At 38.0% G+C, this 18,640-nt stretch overlaps 2 protein-coding genes across 2 annotated transcripts; one reads left to right on the top strand and one right to left on the bottom strand.

The window, feature by feature from the left end:
- Positions 1-1,545: 1,545 nt before the first annotated feature.
- Positions 1,546-9,376, top strand: LOC149029817 (WRKY transcription factor). Its single transcript, XM_089142163.1, has 2 exons — positions 1,546-1,708; positions 6,914-9,376. Exon 2 carries the CDS (start codon positions 7,214-7,216, stop codon positions 9,269-9,271), a length of 2,058 nt encoding a protein of 685 aa, XP_088998289.1. The 5' UTR covers positions 1,546-1,708; positions 6,914-7,213; the 3' UTR covers positions 9,272-9,376.
- A 3,033-nt stretch (positions 9,377-12,409) lies between these two features.
- LOC149029818 (aluminum-activated malate transporter 9-like) lies at positions 12,410-16,150 on the bottom strand. The gene is made up of 6 exons (XM_089151568.1): positions 15,594-16,150; positions 14,796-14,936; positions 14,440-14,709; positions 14,217-14,356; positions 13,928-14,074; positions 12,410-13,314 (listed from the first exon to the last, which is right to left on the bottom strand). Exons 1-6 carry the CDS (start codon positions 15,886-15,888, stop codon positions 12,661-12,663), a joined length of 1,647 nt encoding a protein of 548 aa, XP_089007694.1. The 5' UTR covers positions 15,889-16,150; the 3' UTR covers positions 12,410-12,660.
- Between the last annotated feature and the right edge of the window lie 2,490 nt (positions 16,151-18,640).

Consider the following 18,640-nt stretch of genomic DNA (forward strand, 5'->3'; position numbering starts at 1 on the left):
CTTATATGTCAAAAACTTATTAGGAAAAAAAATAAAAATAAAAAGACTATTGGGAATTTTTTTAATTAAAAATACTACTAAGTATGACCATAACTAAAAAGATTTTTGATTGAATTTAATTATGCTATTTAACTAATAATCATACTACTCATTAAATACTCCTAGTTGTTAGACTTGCACATCATTAATCTACGTGACACAAAATAAATCATTCACAGAAGTTATATTTACGAAAGTAAACTCTATAGCCTTTATACGGATAAGTCGTCTATACAATTTGGATCTTTTTATGTCTTATACGTACGTTATATATCAATAAAAAAATAACACAAATATAGGTGAGGCGCTTAAATATCTCTTCCAATTTTAGTATTTTATCTAAAAGATACCTTCATGACCTATAACTGGTAAACAATTAACTATATGTTCCAGAAGATTTTTTTTTCCTTTTTAATAAAACCCTAATGCAAGAGCTTAAAGTTTTTTCTTCATATAGAAATAAAGCAGACAATCTATGGAATAAAAGCACGTGCTAAAAATGGAATCCGAATTGTAAAACGCATATTCTCTATGAAAAGGTTTGTTTCATAGTCTCACTTTCAGCTTCTCGATCGATCTTGGGATTTTAAAAGCAAAAAAGAACTCCAAAGTGATCTTCCACCATAGTGGAGAAGAATAATTAAATGTTGGCTAGGGTTCTATCAAATCTCATCTCTACCCTATCTTCCCTCTTATCATTTTCCTGTCCATCCATATCCTATCCGTCCATATGTTCCTTTAACATTTTCCACGTCATATAATACAACAGGAATGAGGCCTACAAGGGGTCCACTGAGATCCCACTCTTAATTTATTTTTTTCAAAATTTGATATATTCGGATCCAACGGTAGGGGTAAAACCTGTTGTTGTAGCATGGGTTCCGGATTAGTCGGGATCATTTCCCCGTCAGCACCTTGACTTCCCGACCACAAAAACAGTGGGGCCCACAAGTGAAGCCGTCGATGGGAAGATGATCCCGCCTCTTCGCGGATGCTAGGGGTTTTACGGTCCTTCCGGCTGAAAACACGTGGGTAGATTAGGTTCGCTCCAGAGACATCTTTTCCAAATAACGGATGTGGGCCCTACTGAAGACTTGAGTGGTTTCCAGTTTGATTTTGCCGAGAAGAAAAACCGCCGTCTGTATCTATGAGGAGACTCAAAACGGAGTGGGGCCCACCGTAATCTGATAAAGTAGCAAATGAAACTTATCCACGTGGACGAAATTTTCCCGTCATGCGCATCACGGAGCGTGACGAGCTTACTTTCCCTAACTGAAGTTTAGAACGTCATGGATGACGTGGCATTTTACCCCAACGTATCGCCACGTTACGGGTCCCGCCTCCTCGTACATCCCAACCGTCCATCATAAATGGCCAATTGTCGTCGGCGTTAGCTGTTTCTCTCCTAGTGAAATCCCTTCAAAACCAGAACCTTGGGTGCCTTAACTTGCGCCTCTCCTTCTAAAAGTGCGCCGATTGTTCTTATTTGGCCTTTTGGCGTTGCCACACACCTTCTCATTCATTGTTTTTCTTGTCTCTCTCCCTCTCGACTCTCCGCCTCTCCTCTCCCGTTGTTGACGGCATTTGGTAACCCTAGCTTCCGTATCTGTAGCTTCAGCTTCTTCCCTAAATCTTATGCGACTGTGAGCCAAAAGACAAATTTTTTCAGGTATAGTTCTTCTCTCTCAGAAAAAGTTCTGTGGTGCTTCAATTTTGCTTTCAATTTCGTACTTGAACTTGTAAGTTTGTTAGAAATGATAGTTCTCTGCTGTTAATTTCTTCAAAATACTTCGTTTTCGATTTGAATCTACGGAGAAATTCTTTCGTTCTGCTTCTTTTTCTTCTTCTTCTTCTTTTTCGGTGTGTATAGGTAGGTAGAGCGGTTTGTTGTTGAATTTAGTTCTCACAGTGGCTGCTCCAGTTTCAAGATTTCTGTTGAATTCTGGTGTTGATTTCGTAACAGTATGAGCTCTGGCACTTCTCTTTTGACAGCTTTTCAGTGGATTTTTTCGATGTGATTTAGTTGGAAAAAAAAATCTCCAAGATATACGTTTGAAGTTTGATTAGTCCATTGATCGTTTGGTCTGGAACCTCTGATTGAAATTTCTCTCCTTCAAGAGTTCTAGTGGATTTTACGTTGTATTGTTGTCGTCGAAAGCATACCAAATACGGTGAGGCCAGATCACTCCCGGAGAGAAGTGAGATTAAGGTTCATTGCTGATTGTTTAAGTAGGCCTGAAGAAATTAGTTTGTCGATTAAGCTACTCCTTCCAATTCTCGTCTTGTTTGATTTTTTCTAGCATCTCATATCCTTCGCCCCTGAAATCTGTACTTAATGTTTGAGTTGATGAGTGCTTGGGAAAAAGTAGGATGGTTTGATTCGGTATTTAGGCCATTTCATTACGGGTATTAGGGAGGGTATTAGGGAGTTACGTTTTGGTTCCTATTTTTCTCTCTCTATGTACTGTATTATTTTTAGCCTTTTGTTTCTTGAATGCTATTCACTGCTTATAATTGATTCCAGTAACCTCACTTTTTGTTTTGTTCTTTTGTAATAGCAGTGAGTGAGCTAGGAATTTTTATAGGGTTATCAAATTCTTATAAAGTATGCCAGTCCGCATCTTCTCTTCATTTGGTATCACTAATTGTATAGATAGGATACACATCTACAGTAATTTATTGTTGTGATTTAAACTAGTTCCCTTACTGTCTTCCAAAGCTTGCTATTCTAATCTACATTCTACAGTTGTTTTATGTCTCTTTCATCATTTTTTTCTTGCAGATATTTTTTGATGCCTTAAACAATCTGAAAGGTTTCTCTATCATGAAAAATTATTTATGTTATAACAATATCAATTCTTTGTGCTGTTTATAGTATGTAATACCTTCCTTTTTTTGTGGAGAAATATGTCCTGTTTATTGTTTTTCTTTTACTTTTTATTTGGGGCGGGGTGGGGTGGGGTGGGGAGTTTGAACAGGCAATACTAGATGTTACTTCGAGGTCTGGACTTGTTTCTGGTACATTTCTATTGTCTAGCTCTTAATGGAGATATCAGTTGCCTATGTTAACAGCTGAGAACTAGATAGTTCATTGTGAATGACAACCTATAACTTGAGGTGTCCTTATAATATTTTCAAACACTGACGATGCTAAATTTAAATACCCTATTCATAATGTTTGATCATTAAGAAGAAATATATGATGAGATTTGCTCATCATCCTTGATGAGTTATAGTCTACCATCATGCCATTCTAGACTCTTCAGATGGAAGGCCATATATTTTAACATTGGAGGCCATCAGTTGGACAAATTGAGACAACCTCCTAACCATCCTCTTTGCATTTCCAGCCACCATTTCCTGTATGGAAGGCATAGGATCAATAGATCCTCCAATTCACCCAATCCTAGAGCTGGGGTCATTGTATGATTAGGTTGGTGTTCACAAAACTCCGTATGTTGTTAGGTTCTTAGAGTCTTGCTCATTAGGCTTGGTGCAATTCCTTGCTGATGTGTCTCTCATGATTATTGATGTCATGTTCTGTGCTTTGTGTTTTTTTATTGATCCTCCAATTCACCCAATCCTAGAGCTGGGGTCATTGTATGATTAGGTTGGTGTTCACAAAACTCCGTATGTTGTTAGGTTCTTAGAGTCTTGCTCATTAGGCTTGGTGCAATTCCTTGCTGATGTGTCTCTCATGATTATTGATGTCATGTTCTGTGCTTTGTGTTTTTTTTTCCTGGATGAATACTCATTTCTGTGTTTATTTTGTGAACAATTTATGTATCTTCATGAGGGACCTCTGATCATTTGATATTTTGTTGCTGTGTTATCTTTTGAGGAATTGCTGAGCTACTCATCAAATATTGAAGTTTTTCCTTGGGTAGCATAATTATCTTTATTGTATATAATGTATTGGGAAAAAAAAATCTTCTGTTGTGCATAGCAGTGCATTTTTTGTACCAAATGATTGGCTGAGATTAAAAGTTTAATTTCAAATTTTAAAAATCCTCAATAGTCTTGTATTTACTTTGTTTTCTCAGCCAATCATTTGGTATATATGTGCACTGCTGTGCACAGCAGAGGATGTTTTCCCATGCATGGGAACTTGGAAGCCACCCTTTGATAGGTATCACTAATGAGACAACTCCAGAAAGACATTTAATTGGTCGATGTAGAATTGCCGGAAACCATCAAATGATTAACTTGTTGTGCATTTCCGTCTGTTAGGCCCTTCTAACAGTATATGTCCCCCTCACCCCCACCCCTTGGGAGGGGCAGCAGTGGTAGTGGTTCATGTACTCTCCACATGGTTTTTTTTTTTTTTTTGGATGAATAAATAAGTGTATTAAAGACAACAATGCTCTTATTATTTCAAGGTAAGTTACAAATAACCCCCATGGTACACTAACTAATATCATGCTACCCTCACCTTTTAAAGAAATTACAAATTTACAACCTCATCCGGTCATCCCTCAAACTAATGGTGTTAAATTTCGATGCAAATCCCCCCCCCCCTGAAAGAGCAGAAAGAAGGAGATGTCTTAAACCCTGTTTTATATCTTAGTTCTTCACATAACCAATCATACTGACAACTCTGTGACTTCAATCTCAACCCCGAATTCAGATAGGATCTCCACGCCACCTCATTGGCCAATTAACAGTTTTCCTCCTCTTTTTTTTTTTTTTTTTTTTTTTGGGGGGGGGGGGATTACAGAAAGAAGGGCAAGCAAGAATCAATGAATAAAAGAAAGAAGTATTAATTCTTTTTTTAAAGAAACCTTCTTTTGAAGATTCACTCGTGATTCATCCTTTCTTTGAAGCTTGAAGTCACAATCCTCCCATGGAGATTTTGAAGTCCTCACCTGGTCTCTTGCATATATGCTGCTCCTCCCTTAAATGCCATTTTCTCAGTCTGTAGAAGACCAGTTTCACAAATCTTCCACCAGTCCCAGGATTCAAAGGATAAGTGACCCAATTAAAACCCAGTTTCCAATATTACTCCCTGTAGTGCTCTATTTGCTTGTCTATTATTGCGCTGTCTGTTATGTCTTCTTAATGTCCCTTATTTCTGTTCCCACTTTACCTTTTCCCACCTGTCATTACACCACACTTTCTTTCTTCTGGTTGGTTTGTGGTCCAATAAAAAACAATTTTGCTATTGTTATCATAAATCCACCACATTGTGGGGTAACAATATGATCTACACCTTATAATTAATGATAGGTTTCATACCTGCAAACTGGACTTTCTAATCTGATGGTAGGTTTTTGGGAGCTTTCCAATATCAACAACTTCTTTATAAGTTGTCTAGCATAATAGAATCTTCGGAAGGCAACACAGATGGCAATGACAGTAGGATCAAACTAAAGTACACAATCCGATCTCAACAGTCTGGATCAATATGATATTTCTGATTTATCTTACTGGGGAGATATATTTAATCTTTTTTTTTTTTCTTCTTTTTTTTTCTTGCTAGTAAACATGTGAGGAAATCTTCAATTGGAGCTTTTATTGAGTTTCTATTTCAATTAGTATAAGTCTTAGGAGTAACGAGGAGTTTTTAATTTCTCTTTGTAACTCCCAATCACTAAGTAGAGTTAGAGAAAGATGAATTGAGTTTGCGCTCTTCTATTTATTCTGTCTTTTCTCCTCTGCAACTTTGATTTCTTCCAGACTTCCCTCTTCTCCCATACAACCCTCTACCACATGTTGAAATTGCTGGAGTTTCGTGTTCATGTGTTGTACATGTTTTGATGATCAATAAATGCAGATGAACTTACACTTTACTGTTCTTGTATGGTGAGTGCTCACTGTGCTCCATAAAGACATGTAGAGCATTCTGTTACATCAGAATCTGCAATTTTCAGTATTGTACACTTTATGAAGCAGCAATAGAATGGGTCAACCTTGTTATAATTTAGTCATGGTTGTTTTGGTTCATTTGGCATCTCTAGCATGCTAATACTCCCAAGAGGTTAAACTAGAATTTCATTTTCTCAAAATCTGCATTCTATCTGAGAAAGAACCTGCTGCTGGATAAGTCTCTGTTGTTAAGTCTCTGTTGTTTTGTTGTGTAAGTCAATTAGCAATCATTGGACATCTAACTGCTTGCAAATTTGATTAGAATGTATATGTCGGAGGATTAAGGTGATGTTGGAAATGAACTGCGAAAGCCTGTGCTATATTTATTAGCCAGGGCTGATGAATTTGTAGAGTATTTATCTCATAGTAGGTTCTTTCTTTTCCTAAAGGAACTGTCTAGATGGCACCTCCGTGGGTGTGATATCATTAGAATTGGTAGCCTTTTTCTGATTGTCCCTTGTCTTATTCCAAAATGTCTCTAAATCAGGGTAAAATATCCATGATTTACTATCTGAAGGTCATTGTTTTGCACATTTTTTGAGTACACATGTGAATTATCAGGATATACTTTGTGTAAAATTATTGGGCAAAAAATTAGGTTACAAGTTATTTGAGTGTCGATAATAAAAGTTCTTGTAAAATGTGACAATTTGTTGGATTGAATTCAGTTAGTGTTGTTGATGCTTATTTGCATCTGGTTGCCTTGCTCAATATTTTGTTGAACATCACCTTCTTCGTGTCGTTTTTCTTTTGGGATCAATACCAGGCCAAGAATTTCTTGTTGAATTATCCACACCTTGTATGAGTATCATCCTCTTCAACTTTGGTCCTATGTTTGCTACTTTTTCCAAATTTTCTCTGATGATGTTCGCTACTGTTTCCATATTTGTTCCGATGGAATCTATATTTATAGATCAACATTGAATCTCCTGGTTCTATCTCTGGAGCTAATTGTAGTTTTTTCAGGCTGACATACTTTTTTCCTTACCCTTTTTTTTAATTGGAACAGGATTCTTGCATTTTTTATATGGTGAGGAACTTGATTCCCTGTACATTCTGCTGCTGTTTGTTCTGACAAAGGCAAATCCAGTCCTCCCCCCGACAAGAAAAGTTTCTTTTAAGAAATGGATCGTTGTGATACTTCAGGGTTTGTAAGTGGGGGTGGGATGGACTCTTCCAAGAAATTCTAGACTAGTTTTGTTTTCCATCTTCTCTTGCCCCGGAAGTCAGGCAGGTAGCTTCATTCTTTCAATACTTTCACATCGGCAATAGATCTGGATTAGAGATTTGTTTCTTCAGTTGGTACCAAATGGATGCAAGGTTTCAGCATTTGGGTTTCACTGTCAACTCTTCCTCAAATGCATTTGAGAATATAAGCAATAAAGTTGGAAGAGTTGGAGTAGATTATTGTGCTGATACTGCCTTGATGCTCAACTCACCTGGTGCATCTTTCCATTCCTTTGCCTCCTCAAAGGGAACCAAGAGAAAATGGAGTGCAATCAATGGATCTATGACTTTGGAGGATGGTTCTTCTCTGGCCCTTGGGCTAGGGCATTCACCAAGTTCTTCTGATAGCAAGGGAAGTTCAGCAACTGCTTGCACAACCATGTCTTCAGCAAAAGATAATGAGGAGGAGTCATCAATGGATATTGGCATAGATTTTGATCTCCACCTTGGCAATGAGAAAGTACGAAGCACAAAGAAACCTGCTGGTTCTACTGTGAAGCCACTGGAAGTAAGATCAAAGTTTGACCTTGAATTAAGTCTTTCAACTGGTCCTGCTGAATCTGGTATCACTAGTGTCACCACTGGTTCTACCCGATCTCGAAACAACTTTGAGATTCCATTGTTGGTTGGAAAAGGCCTGCTTGTGGATGAAGGATCAACATCATCTCCGTGGAAACTTGGGAACACCATTCTTCCATCGCATCCTCTGTGTAGTGCAGAGGCTAGCTTGCCTCCAAACAAGTTGTTCAAGCCACATGGAACAGATCAAGTGCTTGTCAAGCCAGACCTTTCAACGTTGATGGTTGCCACTACAAAAAGCTCTGTCACCTGTACTTCCGGGGTTACTCAAAACCAACAGCAACGGAATAGTAGCACAAAGATCTGTCAGTTCATGGGATGTGGAAAAGGAGCCAGAGGTGCTTCTGGCCTGTGTATTGCTCATGGTGGCGGCCGGAGGTGTCAGAAAGCTGGGTGCCACAAGGGAGCTGAGGGCAGGACTGTGTACTGCAAGGCCCATGGTGGTGGTCGTCGTTGCCAACATCTTGGGTGCACAAAGAGTGCTGAAGGCCGCACTGATTACTGTATTGCCCATGGTGGTGGAAGACGTTGCAGTCAGGAGGGCTGCACCCGTGCGGCAAGAGGGAAGTCTGGTTTGTGCATCCGACATGGAGGTGGCAAGCGATGCCAGAGGGAAAATTGCACAAAGAGTGCGGAAGGCTTTTCTGGTCTCTGCATATCTCATGGAGGTGGACGTCGGTGCCAGTTTCCAGAATGCTCGAAAGGTGCTCAGGGGAGCACAATGTTCTGTAAGGCTCATGGCGGCGGCAAGAGGTGCACAGTCTTAGGGTGTACGAAGGGTGCAGAAGGGAGCACACCTTTTTGCAAGGGCCATGGTGGGGGGAAAAGGTGTTCATTTCAAGGAGGTGGAGTCTGTTCAAAAAGTGTCCATGGAGGCACTCAATTCTGTGTTGCTCATGGGGGTGGCAAGAGATGTGCTGTGCCAGAGTGCACCAAGAGTGCTAGGGGCAGGACAGATTACTGTGTCCGCCATGGTGGAGGCAAAAGATGCAAATATGATGGATGTGGGAAAAGTGCCCAAGGAAGCACCGACTTCTGCAAGGCACATGGTGGAGGGAAACGATGCTCATGGGGCCAACCAAACTCTGAATTTGCTAGCCAAGATGCACCCTGTGATCGGTTTGCTCGCGGAAGGACTGGTCTCTGTGCTGCCCATAGTGCCCTTGTGCAGGATAGGCGGGTGCATGGGGGTGGAACACTTGAACTTGCTGTACAGGAACCAAAAACTAGCAAGCCTGAGAAGATGAAACAAGTTGTAATAGATGACATGCATGTTGATGCAGTGAAGACGAATGATGGGAACTTTGCAGGCTGGAGTGGGTTCAATTCAAATGGTTATGTGCAACCAGCAATAGCAATGCAGTTTACACCACAGGTTCATTTTCCTCCAGGGAAAGCAGCACCGCCAACTGGTCCAGTTACCCTGCCGGAAGGGAGGGTTCATGGGGGCGTTCTGATGGCAATTCTAGCTGGTGGTGCAGGTTTGACTCCAAATAGTAAAAATACTGGTAGCACATCTGAGCCAGGGTCATCTGGTGAGGTCCCTGCCTGGATGAAGTGAATAGAGAAGGGAACCTAATTTTTTTTCATTTGCCGGCTGCCCTTATGACTGGTTTGGTTTTGACAGGGTCCATAATGCTTGCTGTGGAGGGGGGGGGGGGGGTGGTTGGGGAATTCTATACTTCTTTTAGTTTTGGTTAGTTGGTGTAGTTTTGGTTAGTTGGTGTCTATAGATGAGAAAAAAAAAGTGATGTTTTTCTCATTCATTGGTTAATGTGGTTATGTGGTTAGAAGTAATTCGTCTACCACCCTTGTGATACAATAAGGGATAAACAGGTATCTGTGTTTAGGGTGCCCAGTGTAAATATTTAGTGTCATGTGCAGGTTCATGTAAATACTTAGTGTGTTGCTTCAAAATTTGTGCCCTTTATGGGAATCCTGTCTTCACTACTGTACTTTACTACTTAGGGTTTGATGTCCTTGCCTTCTATTGCCTTCTATGGTTGAGCATAGTCTGTTAAATACATGTTGAAATTCAGTTTCTATCATAGTTTTTGTGTTCATATCCACCATTTCTCTGCTCTATTGAAGGAATTCCAGAGGTAAGCCTTGTAGATTACAAATTAGACTTGTCTTTTTTTCTCATTTATTATGAATGTATGTCCTGCATGAGTCAATGTATATTTAAGAAAAACCATTGGCGTGGTACGGAAGATTCCTTGACAGAGAACTCTCTTCCTGTGAATATTTTCTTTAGTAGATGTAATCTCTAATCCTTCTTGTTGTTGGTGCGTTCCTCTCTGCTATGCAATGATTTGTTAGTGGATGGACAACATCAAGCCAAGCCAAACTACCCTTCTAAAGGGTCAATTACATTCGTGCTCCATTGTCCTTTTTGGCATCTTCCTTCTGTGTTGTCTTCCACTGTAAAGATTCTTTTACAGGGAAATAAAAAAGAGCACTTGGGATTAGTTCCTGGTTGACTCATTTTATTCTCTGGGACTCGGACACAATGTTCAGAAACGATATTGATTTTCACAGCCGTGGTTCAGAGGGGCCCAGTACAAATGTGCTTCAGTCCACTTTCGTCAGTTCTGGTCACAAGCCTCGAATCAATTCAGAATTCCCGATTCACTATATCTCTTATCTGGACTCTAGAGTAAATAGGTTTTTCTTTTTTTTTTTTTGGTAGAAGAGTATATAGGTATTTATTCCAGATGATTATTTTGGTCTATTATTCCAGCATTTATGAACTTTTAAGAAGAAACTGGTTCCAGTTTTGCTGTCCATAGACCTTGAATGCAATAGTCACGGGTAGGCCATCCAAGTTTCCAGCTCTAAGCCTTACCCCAAAATTAATGTTTGAATTCGATGTTGTTAAAGTAACCTAGAGGGGGTGAATAGGTTGCAATAATAGATTAGCCTAATATTTTTTTGTTAATTGCATTCACAAATTTAAAGGAAAGTGAGTAATTGCCATCAACTCAAAACAAAAAGAGTTTTATAGTGATTCGATTTTTCAAATTTACGTATACTGTATTTTCGTCTCTTAGCTTTAAGAGAATATTCTATTAGTAATTCTTTTTTAATAGGGTATTTTGAAAATTAAATTCTTATAACTTATGTTTAAAAGGGTAAAAATATCATGTCTACAATCTTTGTTTACTTAGGGCAAGAGCACCTTTTTATAATTCTAATCACACATTAACTAGAATTAAACAACCAACAAACCAATTACAAGAATTAAGGTATGATGTTACATAACAAAATATGTGACACTTTACCTCGTGTAAAAGAGTGATTAATGAAAATGTATGCTCAAATGGATATGATTTGAACCACAAGTGTTACCCAAAAACCTTTACTCACCACATCTTAGTGCAACAAATTCACTTATTTGCTTCCCTTGAGAAATTGAGAGTAAGGGAGTTTGTATATGCTTAGTAGTCAATGCAATTGGTAGGGGTCTCAAATGAGGGAGTTTTGGCTTAAAAAGAAGTCAAAAAAGTACCAAAAGTCTAAGTCTTAATGAATAGAAAACTAACTAGTTTTCTGGCTTAACCAACGAGCCACTTGGCAACACAGCCGTTAATATGACCATTGGGTCATTTTTTGACCAAAATACAACATGCATTTTTGAGTCAAGGCGGGTTGTTAATTGCACAAACGGCAAGCCGTTTGAAACATTAAGGTTGTGTTTTCTTAATTTCAAGATTTGGTCTTTCCAGCCAACCCTAAGTCGTAAAGTGGCTCTCCTAACCTATCTAGGTCAGTTTAAAAATGCCATGAGCATGATGTGATGCATGTGAACATGCAATTACATGATGAATTTAGTGTCCTAAGTTCTATCTGCACTTCATCTTCTTCTTCAACTTGATTCGATTCTTGAATCTTCAGTTCTTCATTGTCTTCAAGTTTCAACTCTCCTTATGTCTAGATTTAGTTGAGTCATTTCTTGGGGCTTGAACATGCATTTAAATTGGATCTTGATCAATTTTGCCCATGGTTCCAAATTCTTCATTTTACTCAATTGGCCTAATTTGAACACACGCAACTCAATTTAGCTATTAGTATTTATGTTTGTTATCATCAAAATCAATGGAGAGGAATTCAGCCAACTCAACAATCTATTGTTACCAATAGATATAGATATACTAATAATTATGTTTTCTACAACTCACCATTAATATTGTTAGACCTGCACCAATATATTTTGGTGGGCAATTCCAAATGACCTAATTTATGAGATTTATAATGGAAGCAAATCTAGGGCTTGAGTTGATTATCAGTATGGTATGGTTCACTCAATCTGATCTGATGGATTGACTCATTTACCTAATTAAAACTCTATAGATACATACTTGACAATCTCATCTATTATCATTGTATGATTTAGGAAATTTTGCCATAGGGGTTTTGAGTGAGAGCTTTTCGTAATACCATTTTGACAATTGATTGAGAGGTCTCCATTGGAATCTTCTTCTTACATAGTGAAAATTCTTCTTCGTTTTTGAATGTAACACATCATGTTGGTATATGAACTTAAATTTCTATGTTATTTCAATTTATTTCTGTTTTTCTTCATGAATTCATTGGTATTTGTTTTGACCATTCAAAACATTAGCTCGTTACTGAGAGATCAATTAATCAGATTTTACCAACACCTTTTCGGATGAACAATCTCCAGGAAAAAATGAAATTGACAAAAGAAACAAATAATTTATACTCATAAGATCTCTTAAGTATCCATCCACACCCAAAAGGCAAGAAATTAAGAAATAAGCTTCTTCATCAAATTCCTATCTTTATGGTACTTATGTTGGGTACTCTTAAATATAGTTTGTTTTTTTTTTTTTTTTTTTTTTTTTTGTTGGAAATTTTCCCTTATTATAAATAAAAGATTTGAGTGTACGGGTGTGTAAGATGCAAGAGACGACCATGCAAGTCAGTTTATGAATCGTCATGCTTGAACTTGGCCATCTTTGCAAGCTCATCAACAGCTTCAACCAAGTGATCAAGTCGAGCGACAAACTCGATAAGCAATGAAGTGAAGGTGGCGACAGACAAGGACGCAGTGCTCTCCAAGGCCTTCATTTTTGGTAGGAAATCCACTCCAACACCACCTTCTTCAAACTCATCCACTTCTCTTGATGGCCAAGAGTACAAACGCCTCTGTTGCTTCTTCATTGCCTCATGATAAGTCTCAGTCGCAACCGCCGCAGTCCCATTCTCCGTCGTCGTCGGTGTCGGATTCAATGAGGTCTCATGGTCACCACTACTGCCTTGGTCATTCACCAAGTGGGCAGAGAGGTTGGAGATGGTAGTAGGTGACAGAGAAAAAGAGGCCTGCTTGGAGAGTGGTTTGGTATTGCTGGAGTAGTTGTTGTCGACAAAAGAATCATGCCCAGATGTAAAGAGGTAAGAATGCATGTCAATGGCCTTTTGGAGACGCACTGTGGAGCTATGAACTCTCTTCAGTTGAGAAGTCCCCAGGTTTCTCTTCATGTTCATTAAATCTTTTCCCAGGCTCCTCACTAGTTCTGCTGCTTGGGTAGTTGCATCTTGAATCTCTGATTGAAATGTAATCTTGAGGTTATAGGGTGCCTGGTCCAGAAAAGATAAAACAACATTAGATCATCATCAGAATCATCATCTAGATAGATTGATACCTGAAAGAACATGTTCTTAACAATGTGCATCTTTGCATGCTTGGGTCATAACAGTTTCAGAGAATGAGAATCACTTGGTTCAACTTGCATTGGATACACTGGATATTATAGATGTTGTGATTATTCTCAAAATTTTTGGTCACCACTTGGTAGTTAGGGCTTAAATAAAATTCCAAGATTCTGATCATCTACTGTACTCTCCTCACACTTTTTCACCATATAATAAGAATAAAGTCCACGTGGGGTTCATTGAGATTGCATTTCTGATTTATTTTGTTACCATTCAGAAGTGAACCGCACTCTTATTGTATAATGAAGAAGCGTGAGAGAAGCATAACTAGAGAAGCATAACTCTACCCTAACAGATGGAAGATCCAGACTCAAAAACTAGATGCTAAGTGGAATTAAAAGTATCACAACCCTTCAAACTAAGTTAAAATCATATCACATCATAGTACTTCTTATGCATGGAACAGCAAACCCATTACACTGGATTTCACAAGAGAGAGAGAGAGAGAGAGAGAGAGAGAGAGAGAGAGAGAGGTCACCTGTATCTCAGAGTGAAGGACACCATGAAGGGCCATCACTTCATAAGCACAGAATCGGAGTACAGAGGCTACTTTTACATATTCCGGCCATGGGTAGAAGAAGTGTCTGAACCTGCCATGGGGTGGCTCCCATTTCGCTGAATTCGCCTGTGATTTGAAATAGATATAAGTAAATCTCACAAGCAATAAGAACAATGAGACCTGATCCCGACTCGTTCATATGCTACGCATCTGTTCAACAACAAAATTTAATCAATCTTTAGAAACAAAAAATACAAACACTACTTACCAATGACTCAATCTTTGCTGATGAGTTCAGTGTGGCTTTACATCCCTTATATGCAGGCTCATCAGGAAACTCATCCATAACAGTCTTGGAGAACTCAGGGTGATCAGATCCATCATCTTCCAAATATTTCTTAACACATTCTGAGATGAAATTCATACTAGATCATCAGGATTAATGCATACATAATCATGTATAAAATTTAAAATTGGATAACTAAGCTCACCTTCAAGAGAAGCAGCTACATCATTAAATTGTTTAACCAGTTCCTTGTGGAGTTTCTCTCCAGCCCATGCAGGCAACAAAGACACATTCACTATAACTGCTACAAATCCTCCTATTCCAATTGAGTACAACCTATCCATGGCAGTCCTTAATGGGTTCCCCATTCGATACCCAGAAACAACAATCAAACAGAAGGTGAAGAGTACTACTCTGAATCCATACTCGTATGGCACCAAGGATGGCCACTGCTTCAAGAGAGATGTTACAGCTCCTACATGCATTAGATTGACAAATCAACTCAACAACACCCTTACCCAGATCACATTATACATTACATGAATGAACATACATAAGTACCTATCAAGAAGATGCTGAAACCAATTATTATAGGTTCTGCAACATGGCCGGAGCACAAACCCAACTGCCCCACGGCAACTGCAAGGATTCCAGCAAGCAAGCTTCCGAGTGCCCGGTTCAATCCACGGTTAAACGTGGCCCCTGACACACATTTTACAACCCATATATAAACACATTTCACTGAATTATAGTATTCCTTGATCATCATATGCTAATGCTTGCTTTAAGGTTTTAGGTTAAACATCCCAACATGGTACAAAAGCCAAGTTTTTTTTGTTATAGTCTTTAATGTTCTTAAAGCACTACACTCTTAATATCCAGTTTGGAATACCAGACTGTCCAAACAGCCAATACCCAATTGGATTTTAATAAATTCGATAACCTATATACTAGAACATAAGTTGGGTACAACTCAAATACCTTAATATTTAAGTATTTTTTTTCAAATCTAAAGCCAATTATACAATAGCTATATGTGATCTGAACTGTTGAGACTTGAGAGGTTAGGAATTGATAGAATAATAACTGTGTGTTGTTCAAATATTAGGTGCACTCATCAACCTGAACCTAGTTGTCTACAAATATTAGCTAAAGCAACGATGTGTGTATTCAAACTAAATACTTAGGTATAATGCTTTAAGAAAACCTTGTGATTAAACCTTAACTCTAACAAGGATTGACAGAATAATTCTAATAACTAGTGTTTTGTTCAACTACCAGGTGCACTCATCAACTTGAAGGGCTATCTTTAGATGCATGTATATGTTTGCATGCATGCATGCATGTGTATGTACATACCAACAGTATATTCGAACATGATGGCAACAGTGAGGATGGACCATATGATGCTGGTGCCGAATACCTGATAAGGTGCTTGGAAAAGTATGAGCAAAGACACTAGGAGAACAGCAAGGCCAACCTTTAATGAGAAAATTACTCTATTAGGATCTTCTTTGCAGAATTCCCATACTGACTTCATCCATTCTTTACAGTTGAACCCACCGCCGGAGAATTTCTTCTCAGTTTCCGGCCGTTTTACTTTTGATCCTGCTGCACAAATGTCGATCTTGTGACTACCCTTTTTTCCATTCATTCTCAAAGGAGTAGCTAGAAGTTTTCAACCTCCTCCTGCTCAGCTTGCTTCGGCTCAATCCTCTTCTCTGAATTGTAATGGAAGACTTCTCAAACTGGTACAGTTACCAAATCCTTGAGGGGAACAAAGAGAGAATCTGGCAAGGCCTGGTTTTGAAGAAAATAGTTGAGATTGTAAGCTAAAGGTAAGGTTTCCAATGAAGTAAACTGTAAGGAGTATGAGATTATAAAGAGTGGTGTAAGCTAGGTTGGTTGAAGCAAGTAGGGAGTGCTAACAGAGACAATACAGTATATGATAAACAGAAGAATAATTAGAACCCATGATAAATAGATAACTAAAAAAATTTTGAGAAGATAGGAAATCAAGGATAAAAGATGCCTAAACCCAATAATGCTTTATGGAGAGGAGAATTAGAATCAAACGATGCAACAAGACAGTTTCTAGTTTCTGCAGCAAGAGACAAGCAAGGTTGATCTTCTACCAATGCCTTCAGAGAAACTTAAGCATTTATCTTTGGAAAATTTTCAAGAACACCCCCAAGATAATTTGCAAAAAGCACCTTCACCCCAAAATTCTACTAAATTAGTAGTGACCCACCAAAATATCTCTTAAATGGGCACAATATTCACTCCAATAAATTTCGTTAAGTTATATCATTTCATAATTCTATATTGTCCTTAATCTCTTATGAGTTTACAATGTTGCCACTAGCAAGATTCTTGCTAGAATCATAACTTTTATCTTGTCTTTCTTCAGGAGCTCCTTCTTCCTTCATTTGTCATTTTATATTATAAGAAATAAAATAATCCATCTAGGGTATAGTTATCATTTCCTCTAACTAATTAACGGTAGTAGTGAAAAAAGGGGTGTTTGATAAATTTAGCATAATTTTATAGTGTCTATGCTTTTTGTCGATTTTTTTCAAGTGTTTCTGAAAATTTTCCTTTATCTTTTAACTTGATAATATCTTCTATTGTCATTCAAGCAAAGGGAGGGGTTTTCTATTTTACAAAACTTCCCATCTAAACGCTCCAAAATCCCAAAAATTTATTAATATTTTCCCCCAAAAGAATGCATATACCCACAGTTGTGACGTTTCTCCATATCAAAGAGTTAGATGCTTTGAAAATTTTAGACCAAATGAGGGTTACCCAACATGATAAACACTCATGATTGACAACGTGCTTTGAACTTGACAAGTGGGCACTACATGGAGAAACCATTTTGTCCAACCAGATTGAACAGATCCTTCAAGGATCAATACCTCAGAAAGCTCACGTAAATGTTCTGAATACTACGTCAGGAAATCTCCCATGAGATTGATTGCTAGATGTTTCTGTGTGATAAGAATCACTAGAGGATTAATTCGTAGGTCCTCCCTCTCTCTCTCTCTCTCTCTCTCTCTCTCTCTCTCTCTCTCTCTCTCTCTCTCTCTCTCTGCATGCAAATAGGCTCATTAACTAATGAATCAAGCAAAGCATTGAATGGGTATTGACTTAAAAGAGCATCGAAACACTTTTGATTCCTGATCGGGTAGTGTTTCTGCTGAGAAATTTGCATTCACACAACCAAAATGCTAGATTTATATCTTTAAGTTGGCTGGTTATAGAGAATATTCATATTCTCAGTGCTCTCAGTGCTTGCAATCTTAAGACGAGTGGTTGTGTTAAAACTTAGAAATCGTGCATCTTTCTGGCTGCATGCATGGAAGAATAATTTCTAATGCAATAATGTAAAGCTTCACTGAGACAAAAATGTTAAATTAATATATCACGATAAAGCTTGTAATATATATTAATGGCATCAGGTTCTTCAGGAGCATATTCTGTAATCAGATAGAAATTGTGTTGCAAAATTTGTAAATAACAACAGCAACTGAATCATAATGCTGACAAAGATATCAAGTTTTCAGTTAGATGGTTGACCCTTTGTGCCATTCTTTAAACACTTGAAAAGCAATGAAATAAGAAATCGCATTTAATGCCAAGAAATCAAATTTGAGGGTGTTGGGGTCATCTAGACATCTGAACATGCGATCCTCCTTTCCTGTTATAGCATCAAGAAGAACATTTGATTAGCAATAAACATTCTTTTTCATTTTCCTTTTTTATTCCCATGATTCTCATTTTCCAATTTTAAAGGTGTTCAAAAATATATATGAAGAAAATAAATTTAGTTGTCCATGCAAAAGTGTTGTTAAAAATTTGTTTTTACAATATTGCCTACCAATGTATCAATCCTCTTCCTTTATCCGGGTTCAGATTTTTTGTCTCAGTATACGTGAACATATAGGCTCCATATTGTTAGATTAGAGTGATCAATCACACACAATTGAATAGAAAACAAGGAAGAATGAAACATGGATTTTACCCTGGTTCACATCAATGTGAGGCTACGTCTAACATTAGGTTTTTCACTATATTCTTCTTGAAAACAACTACATATAATATTTTATTATAAGAGAATATATATATATATATATAGAAGCTTAGAAACCCTAAGCCACAGCTATTCATGGGCTCAGGCCCAAACTGTAAAGAAACTCCGTCGACAACACAATGAGAAGCATGAGCTATACTCAACACACATGATACATCATTTATCTGTATGGGAGAGGAAGATATAGGAAGAGGATACATAAATCACTAGATGAAATTTTCCTTCTATGAGGATGGCAACCAAGTGAAATCTCGAAAGTAGTAAAAAGAGAGCCTGGATCTTCTAAGCTCAAGGTAGAGGTTTGTGCTTTCTT

This window comes from Hakea prostrata, chromosome 1 (genome assembly GCF_041222555.1).
Source record: "Hakea prostrata isolate BN-2017 chromosome 1, UWA_Hpros_2, whole genome shotgun sequence".
In the NCBI taxonomy this organism is placed as follows: Eukaryota; Viridiplantae; Streptophyta; class Magnoliopsida; order Proteales; family Proteaceae; genus Hakea; species Hakea prostrata.